Source organism: Diorhabda carinulata, chromosome 12 (genome assembly GCF_026250575.1).
Source record: "Diorhabda carinulata isolate Delta chromosome 12, icDioCari1.1, whole genome shotgun sequence".
NCBI classification, from domain to species: domain Eukaryota; kingdom Metazoa; phylum Arthropoda; class Insecta; order Coleoptera; family Chrysomelidae; genus Diorhabda; species Diorhabda carinulata.
In genome coordinates, this window is record NC_079471.1 from 1,928,707 (window position 1) to 1,938,979 (window position 10,273).

At 28.4% G+C, this 10,273-nt stretch overlaps 1 protein-coding gene across 8 annotated transcripts in view; it reads right to left on the reverse strand.

The window, feature by feature from the left end:
- Nucleotides 1-8,102, reverse strand: part of LOC130900324 (NPC intracellular cholesterol transporter 1-like) — a 31,545-nt gene extending 23,443 nt beyond the window's left edge. For 7 of the 8 annotated variants that reach the window (XM_057810856.1, XM_057810858.1, XM_057810852.1 and 4 more), the window contains exons 1-4: nt 7,725-8,097; nt 1,382-1,600; nt 447-710; nt 206-391 (exon numbers count right to left, since the gene is read on the reverse strand). In XM_057810856.1, the coding sequence (XP_057666839.1) occupies nt 206-391; nt 447-710; nt 1,382-1,600; nt 7,725-7,787 (732 nt within the window). In that variant the 5' untranslated portion in view covers nt 7,788-8,097. Of the gene's footprint in view, nt 1-205; nt 392-446; nt 711-1,381; nt 1,601-7,724 lie in introns of all 8 variants that reach the window. The other variant, XM_057810857.1, reaches the window with a different exon arrangement.
- Nucleotides 8,103-10,273: the final 2,171 nt, after the last annotated feature.

Sequence of the window (10,273 nt, forward strand, 5' to 3'; positions counted from 1 at the left end):
AATAGATATATGATTCAAAATTTAGCAGTGAAAATAATAAAAATATGACAAAAATTTAGTTATTTTACTATTAGTTTCGTTAATGACAAAACAATTCAAAATTTTTTTTCGATAACACTCTATAAGCGAAAAAAAACTTTTTATTATTATCATTATTATTAATTTAGTTATTCCAATTTTAATAGATAGATCTAAACGCACTTACATCCACTGATTTATTACAAGGAACAGAGGTAAGATTTAATGGATCGAAACCGTTGATTCTACCAGTCGAATTTATGTAATTGATCTGGAAAGGTACCATGGGTGTATCTTTGTCCCCCAAATAAGTGAACCACCTTAGAGGAGAGCATTTAGCCGAACCCCAATCTCCACACATCAAATCCAAAACCTGGAACAAGCAGTTACAAGTGATTCGAGGGAAATTTGTTCAGATATACAAATACCTTTCCTCCGGTTGATGGTACGCTAACTTGCTTACAAGAATTGAAAGTGCTTTCCATAAACGAATTCTCCATGTAATAATCTATTTCTGTGATGTAGGTTTTGTTTGTTTTCGGATCTTTTTCTGTTTGTTTGACGCCTAAAAATTTGGATTGCTGTGGAGAACAGGTCATATGACAAACCGTCTTTAGGAAATTGTTCATACACGACGGACACCTGCTGAGTAGAGTTTGAGGTAGTGCCATGTTAGCTTCAAAACTTTTAAGCTGAAGAATAGAAAAGATACGTTAGACTATATATAAGAAGTAGTCCGAGTACATAATACAACTAGTGACGGAATTTAGTATCTAAACGACTTTGTAAAATTGGAAAATTGTTTTCCATGTTATTTTGTTAAATAGTTTTTTAAAAAACAGTCTAAATAGGATAAGAAGATATCCTGCCACCCTTGATCCGCCTCAGTAGAAGCAGTCTAGGGGTGCAACTAAATACGCAAACTGTACGGTTAGATTAGGTTGTTATTCTAAGGTGGGCAATAACTTTTGACCGGTAGTGTAAGTTACATTGTATTAGAATTAAAAACTTGTGAATATATTAGACTTAGTTGTGTTTTAAATTTGGTTTAAGGTCGATATCCTCTTTATGTACCAAAAAAATTACAATAGGAACGTATTAATAAAACCGAATCAATTATAAATAGTTACATTGAATATTTTCTACTAAATCTGTAAATTTATTCGATATTTTTTTGTCTATATCCATATTTCAAGAATATAAATTACCCTTAACGGTACAAATTGGTAAACAACAGCTTTTATTATTCATTAAAAGAACCTCCAGACTTTATTGTATTCTTTATGAATACAAATTCGTTTTATACATACATCTCATATCCGCTTCCGGACGTTATCGTATCTAATTCGTATTTTAACGATACCTGATCGACCGCGCAACAGACTGCATCTGGTGACAAATCCGGACATCGTTTTTTCAATATAGCAATAGCTGATTCGTCTTGTAAAGCTTTTGCCGTGCCATTATAGAAGCAATTTTTCATCATGCCGTCGTCGGGATCTTCGTAACATTGTCCGTACCAAATACAGTGCCCTTCAACTTCTTTTCGACGTCCGGAATTATTACTTGTGGCGGCAGGTACCTAGAACGAATGCGATAATCAGACAAGGTCTTTATTGATTGAATTAACTTTTATAAATAATCAAATAATACAATTGTTGAGAGTGACTCATATTGTCAATTTGGACGGTCGCATGTCTGAGGGAAAAGGAGTCCACGGCATGTGATTATAATGCGAAGGCCAGACCAGGGGCGAAGCAAAGGGATCGTCCCTCGTATATTAATTTTTTATAACAGACTATTAAAAAATCGCTTTTCTTTGGTTACCGTTTTATTACCAAAGTATTTTCAACCAATTGGTCTAATATTATTATTGATTCATTCAATTCTAGCAATATTTTGTAGAATATTTTTGATATTTTACCGATCTTAATTCAAATAATTCAAAATTATCCTTAATGCGACCCTGTGTATAATGGAATCAGCGCGTGCATTGTAAACTACGAGTTTAATGTGTTTTTTTTTTATTTCGGAACAAACCAATGTCAATAATAAACTGCATCGATCGAATTACGCTACTAAATATAAATGCAAGTTTTACATCGTCCTTAATGCGAAAACTCAGCTCAAGTTTTCTTGGCTAATAAAATTAAAAAAAAAATCGTGTGAAGAATACTAACTATGTATTTATATATAACGTAACAAATAATAAAGCATTGGAACAAACAAGTTTTGTGAATTAAATATGACCCTGTTATTTTGGATGTGTTTATGATTCATTTTGTCTGTTTGTATGGTAGAAATTTTGTAATCAATATTGCATTAACTTCCCATTAATATTTTGATTTGAAATTTTGCTTGCATAATAATTGTTTTAGTCCTTATGACAACTCTATTCGTTCGTTCTGTTTTCCGTCCGTCTCATTTGAAAGATTTCGCCGACATATTTCTTCTTCTTTTTTTTGTTTGCCTTTCATTCTATTACAGTAAACATCACTCTACTATCCACAACTTCAGCCTTGTAGAGGAATAGTTTTTGTATGAAGGGAAAGTTACCAGCCTTCCCCCTCATGAACAACCTTTCTCTTTCTCCAACAAAAAAGAGCTAATAATATATTATGAAAAAATGTTTTAAAAAACAGAATAAAGATAAAAAATTTGACATTTGACAAGTCGGATTTTCTGTATTCGCTCTAACGTTGTCTGTTTCTAAAGTTATAAAAACTATTTGAATTAATATATTTTAATTAATCATAAATATAAAATAATTGATATACTAAATTATTTATTAGAAACTAAACGAATAAATTTTCTTTAATTATAAACTATGACGTAACATTTTTTGTGCAACATTATCGCTTTGTATAGACCATAGTTCAAGGAAATAATTTAACAATTTATTATTACAAAGTTGTGATTGTTACGTAGAATTCAAATTAACGAGAAAATTATGAAGCTCATCAATAAAAACATTACTGATAATATATAAAATAAATGTTTATCGCATGATAAAATTATTTTTTTAAATAATAAGTACTATCATTATTGTTGGAACGAAATTCTGACTAATAATTTATCGATACGTTGATGTGTAATAGTAGCAACAATTTTGAGTCACCCTATATACAGTGATACAACGCACGTGTACAAATATGAGATTTGCATGCAAAGTAAGCATAAATGAATTTCACGCAAACAAACTTTCGCATCTGACCAATGAAAAGCGTTTTTAAAAACACGTGAATGTCACGCAACATACCAAGGTTCCTCAAGTGTACCCTGTCTAACTTGAAACGTATTTTCGTTCAGTTCGAATAAGTAGGAAAATAAAAGTTTTTGATGGATCTGGTATATATTTTAAATAAAATGTAAATATTAGTTTTATTTATGGTAAAGTAAATAATAAAAATTGTTAATAGTTTTTTCGCTAAATGAAACTTTTAAATGTTTATGTTAAAATTATTGAAAACGATGGGAAAGTTGAAGAATCCAGACCCTACAGTTATTTTTGTAGCGATTGGCGGCCCTGTTTGTAATGTTCAATGCTGTCAGCTTTACTTTTATTTTTTACTTCATGTATTCCTGTTCGCTTGTATTTTGAATTTATTATGTCAAGTAATTAAAAACTCTATAAAACTATAAATCGTGTCGGTATTTAAACAGCTATTGAATAATGACGTTGATGAGCTTTTACGATACCTCTCTACAGTAAAATTAATGTAGGTATTATATAAACAGTGGTGCCATTTCCGTGTTTTCACCCCGAAGTGTAAATCATTTTGTTTACACATCTGACAACTATGATCGATGCGTCGCTGATTCCTTGTTTTGAAGAAAAGTTACAGACATCAGCGTATTTATTTATTTATTAAATATGCTTTTAAAAATAATGAAGTTCATTTCAATGACTTATTCGGGTAGAAAATGTCTACTATACCGGCGGCGTAAATACATCACAATTCGTTATTTTTACAGCCATAAGATAGAGTTAAATTAACGAATGTCTGTTTTATCAGGTATTTAAGAATGAAACGTAATTTTTTCTTTAATATAATGTAGATTCGAGTCCGTAATGCGTAGAATTAAGTCCAATGTATCATAAGTAGTAACAAAAAAATATATGATAAAATCACAAAAACAATTTATTAAAACATTCAAGGTTAGTAATTAACACTTTCTTGCTAACCGTGGGTTGAACAAAGTCTTCTTTTTTTGCACTTTTTTTTATATGTAAAACAAAGTATGTAAACAAGATCAATAAATGGATGTGTACTACTAATTTGAGTTTATAGTCAGAATTTAATTAAGGCGTAAATAAACTTGGCTTATATGGATTATGAAAAACGTTTTAATCACAGTTTTCTTTATACAATACTACGAATCATTAAGCACGTATGAATTACAATTATATTCAGTTAATCACTCACAAAACGGTTCAAGTTCCAATAAAAAATTATTAATTTTCGTTTAATGATAAGAGACAAAGGTAATTTTGATTTTTTTGTGTGGGATTGCGATATATTTGAGAGTCACATAATCAATGTGAATAATTGATTAATAGCAATCAATATACGACGACGAAACCGTGGGTACTGTTAAATTATATTTCATACCGAGACAGTGGCGGCTTCAGAACTGATTTAACATAAACGTGCTTGATGAAATAATTATTGAAAAAAACTACTTGTCCTGACTTGGCCTCGTTTTCATCGTATTTTTTCAAACATTTACTATAGTAAATTGAAATAAATGAAGCAACCAAAATTCCTATTTTAGATCACGCATGCTCTGTTTTCGAATATGCGCGATTATAAATCAACATTTTAAGGTTAAGTTATCGAAAATACGATAATTGAAATAATAAAATTGATTTGTTTAAACCCTAACGTTGATCTGTGATTGATTCTTACTGGCCTCAAAGATAAATTAAACTAAACGTGTGTTCATATTTTTAACGTTATATCTCTATCAAAGAATAGTTTTTCGTACACGCCAATGGACAATAGCCTGATGTGACATTTCAATCTAGGGTCAAGTATCTTTATTGAAGCGGTCTAATATTAAATAATTTACATTAATAGATTTTATTAAGGTAGGTATATACATATATCTCATTTTAGAACAAGTTTTTTCAATTATAAAAATTAATGTTTAATCAATTCGGTTTTAATCACAAAGTATTTGGTGTTAATGTAAGATTGTTAACATAACCTTGTAATTAGTAGAATTCTTTATAGTGAATGGTCAACATTAAAAAATTATCTTTTGACATTGAATTTGAGAATAATGGAAAATAATAAGTTTGTTTTTATATATACTTACATGACGAGAAGAATTAGGTCTTTGGGTCTTTTAAAATTAGCTTTAAAAAACAATTTTCTATTAAAAAAGGCCTAAAATCAAGAAGATTTATCAAAAAAGAACATAAAAAGGTCAAGAAGTGAAAAATTGAAGAAATTATTAATAAGAGAAAGTGTCTAGCTTCGGGCAATTACACTAAATAATTTTTACATAACGAATCGAATATTTTGAACTTCGATTTAATCTAGCACAAATTATATATCTATTCAAAGTTAGGTTATGTACGAGGGACACGGGACAAACGAATTAAAATCGTACAAACAAGAAAATCGCTAGTTTGAAGCAGATTAGTTTTCTCAGATTTCCTAATTGACGTAACAAAACCTTCTTCTTAGCTTATTTTTGTGGCCTTTACCTTAACAGCACTCAACCATATTTGATTGTCACAATACAATTATATAAAATGGCCGATCATAAACAATACTTTTTTATGTTTAGTATTTCAACAATTCTGACAATTATTTTTTCAAATTATGAGGATGTTGAACTTTTTTTTTAATTCAATTTAGCTCTGAAATCGTAAGTAAATGTTTGTAACCTCGAGATGCAAAAGAGAAAATAATTATAAAAAATAGAACACATTATGTTTACAATAAGATTGACAATTGACCCCGATTGATGCCTTTTCGGTATTGAAATATTTTCATGATGTGTTGTTTTGTAAACGTTAATTGCAATGTAAATAATGATGATTATATTAATGGTTATAAATCTTCTTGATTTTATGTCTCTTCTGTTTTAAAATTAGTTTTTTTTAATAATTTTTTTAAAGAAATATAAAAATTGACGTTCCTACCTAACCTAACCTACATCATGAACATCAAAATCAAAATTAATTTTTCCTCAGTCCTTACATATTTGAGATGAATTATTTGCACTTAGAATACAGTAAAATATAGGTACAAAGTTTTTGAATACATTATAATGGTTATAATTTCATAATTATATCTGATTTTAATTCAAAAGTAATTAAAGGTAATAATATTATGTGATTTCATATAAATAGGTTTGTTTGCTTACTTAATAGCTAGAAAATTTCAAGGATTGAGACCCACAAATCGAATTTAAACTAGTAGTAAAATTAATAACAGACACAGGCAATGTTCAAATTTAGATTTTATGTAAAAACAGACTAGTCTTATGTAAACATATTAAATTGTTAACTAGAAAACAAAATAAGCAACATTCAACTAGGTATGTAGAAAATTTGACAGACAATAAACTAAAAATTTCTCAAAAAGCAACAAAACAAAATTTCAAGCGAGAATTTAGGTAAACTATGAATATTAAAAATAAAATAAACAGCAATGGATATAAAGTAAAGAAAACGTGGAGGATGTGAAAAAAAATTACAGATTCTTGTGAATAAAGTGAATGCACATCAGCTTTCTAATGTTTTGCTTCAAATTCCTTCTACCGAGTTTTATATTCTGATGACGTACATGAACTCACTTCCTCGAAATCACAGAATATATAAGTAAAAATAGATGTCTGGAAGTGGTGTGTATATTTTAACAATAAAGAAATTGAAGGGTTGCCAAATTTATTTTCCTTAAGACATTACCCTGAAATTAACTGTAGCGGAAACAACAGAAACTTTTTTAACTGTAAATTTTTTTAAAAGCGATTTTTTATTTATTTCAATTTAGGCTTTTTCACAATTTCGACAAAATTTGCTTCATTTTTAAAATGAAGATGCATAGATGATTTCTATAATACCTAATTTCAAAACAATATTCTTGCTACTTCATAAATGTCAAATGTCTTTTATCTAGGTTAGACAAATTTAATTATTAATCAAATATCTAATGAAATACCTACGAAAGCAGGTTAATGGAAAAATATTTATATTATAATACGTGGATTGTTCAATTCGAAAAAAAATATTTCTTTGTATATGTTTTATTAAATTCTTAACAATTTCTCTTACTCATATAAAGCAAAAATCAATTATATTACGATTTCTACACAACAACGTTTATGACTCATTAACTATTTGTTGTATCATGAGTGTATTGCAGGTGATTTTATATCAAGATTATTTCGAATTATCGTTCAATTCCTAATATTGTATAATAAAATCTTCCATCATTATATATTCTATTTCAAAAACAAAATTATATCAAAACGTGTTTGTTTTCAAACGTATTTGATAAACAAATACTATATATATCATTGTTTTCGTAAAATTTATTATTCGGTCAGATCTAAATACGATATAAATTCATGGTAGGTGCGAAACCTAACTCAACGATTAATTAGAAAGGCGTTAACTACCATAAAATAAAAAATAATAAGGGCTACTTTAGTGTAATTTTAAAAATTGGAATTTATTTATAATTTACCTTATTGATCATACATAATATCAGTAACAATCCAATCGAGCACGAAATTTTTTCAAATATCATTTTGGCATTAGCTATTCTTCTTGCACTAAACACTTATATTTTATTGAATTTCTAATATTCTAACACTATTCTTATGTTTGTATTATCGAAAATGTGTAAATAATTCTTTTGACATTATATGTTTTAATTTAGAAAGTGTATATTTGGATAAAAAGTTAGTATTGGAATAAAAATGTACCGAAACCCGCCTTAAACAACCAACCGAGACACTTTACAACTAATAACTGAACCGAAGCGTTTACTGGTTGTCTAATGTCAAAATTTTCGTAAAGATTTCCATCGGCTTGTTCATGATTGGTTCCTCGAAAATCGACTGAGATGCTTTGGTAGGGGGATACTATCATAAATGTGAATCAAACATGAATAAACAAATATTTTAGACGAAATTTTTGCCAAAAGGTCGAATGTTTAATAAAAAATATCTTTAAGTTGTAAACGTCGTGATATGTGACAAAACAATTTATAGTTTTCACGTCAGTCACTGCGACTTTTTCAATTAAAAAAATATATATAATTTAAATTTTGTTTTAAGATAATAAAGGTGTCTTGTTTTTTACCTGAAAAAAAAAACTTTGGGACAAATCTTAAATTATTTTAGGTAGATTATTTTCGGAAAATTGAAGTAAATTAGTCTCCTACTTCTGATATCTTTTGATAATTTATCTTGATTTTATATCTCTTCTAATTGAATATTGATTTTTTAACTGATAAAAACTCGACGTTTCGACCTTTATCAAAATATATTTCAGGGAAAGGAATGTTGATAAACATTTAGGTTGGTAATAATTTGCTACGTTGCCATGCTACAAATTTGTTTATTTCGTAGCTTTGTCACATTTTAACTGTTTAAATCTTATTCATCTATTGTTTCCTTGGTGTAGTAAAAATATTATTCTGTCTCATAAATAAATATCAGATTTGTAATAACAAAAGCAACTATTTAAAATAAATGTATAGCAAAAAGTGACTATTAAAATGACCTCAAACGTCTTACTCAGTAAAACAGATTTTTTTCCATTTTATAGATAGCGTTTAGCAGCAAACTTCGTTTTAAACTTTACCGGCATTCTGGGAGTAGTTTAAACTTTAGTTTTAAATAAAATTTACAATATTTAATCCATATTATTTTGAAGACTTGGCAACACCGTGTAAACTCTTCTACACTATTTAAATCATTTATCTATGGTTTCATTATTCGGCATCTTAGAGATTGTACGAAATTTGAAATTAGTTTTATATTTTGAGTTATAAATTGATTTTAGGTATATAAAGGTTCATTTAGCAGATATTCTACAGGAATTCCCTCTGCTGTAAAGTTAGGTTATCGAAATTATTTTGTAATTTTAAAAATCATGTAAGTATAACCAAACATTTGAATCACTTTGTAATTAAAGCAAACTATATTGCAAATCCTCAATAAGAAGAAATTTATCCCATTTTTATCGTGTTCATAGTTATATTTTTTTAAGATATTCCTTGTTTGTTGTGTATGATAAATATTAATTTGTGCACTGACTCAATTATAAAATATTTAACTGATAATTCTTCGATTTTCAATATGTATGTGAGTCACAAAAATATTTCGTTGAATGTGTTTTATTCTCACTTTTAGGACTGAAAAACTCGTCAAGTGTCCTTTTGATCCTTCACATATAATGACACAGTATTCTCTACAAAGACATGTACTTCGATGTAAAGTAAAATACCCAGATTTCGTTACTTGTCCTTACCATGCACTACATCGTTTTGCAAATAAAGATTTATTGGCAAAACATTTGCTCATCTGTGATGCCAAAGATAAAGCCTATCTCTTTCAAGAACTGGATGATTTTGAACTAACGAGCTCCAAAGTTAATGTTCAAATTCCTTGTAATGAAAAATTTAGTTCAGAAGAAGAAAACTGGGACAAATAAAAGTTTGTATAAATAAACTGATAGTCCCTTATTGTTTTATATGTACATAAATTGTAAGTAATAAAATGATTCTTCATATTGAGAAAGTTTATAACAAACTAATAATGATCCTCTTTCAGAGAAGTTTTATTTGTAGATTGAGTTTACGTCTAGATACTAGTACATATTAATTCTCAAAGGAGGCTAATTTACTGGACAGGGGGGCAAATTTTTACAGCTCAGAGCATAGTTCTCAAAGGAGTCTAATTTACAGACAGAAAAAGAAGCATATTAGCTAAAGTTCATAGCATAGTTGTCAAATGAGGCTAATTTACTAAACAGAGGGACAAATCCCTACAGTTCATAGGCTAGTTCTCAAAGGAATCTAATTTACAGACAGTCACAGAGGCATATTAGCTGCAGTTGTCAAAGGAGGCATTTCTATAGTCAAATGTGATTCATAATTAGTTTCACTGAATAGGTGAATACTTTGAATATATACGCAACTGAAGGTTGTTGATGGAAATGGGTTTTTTTTTGAAAATAATGGACATTATCTTAAAATATATTTATATTACAAAAATGTAAAAATCA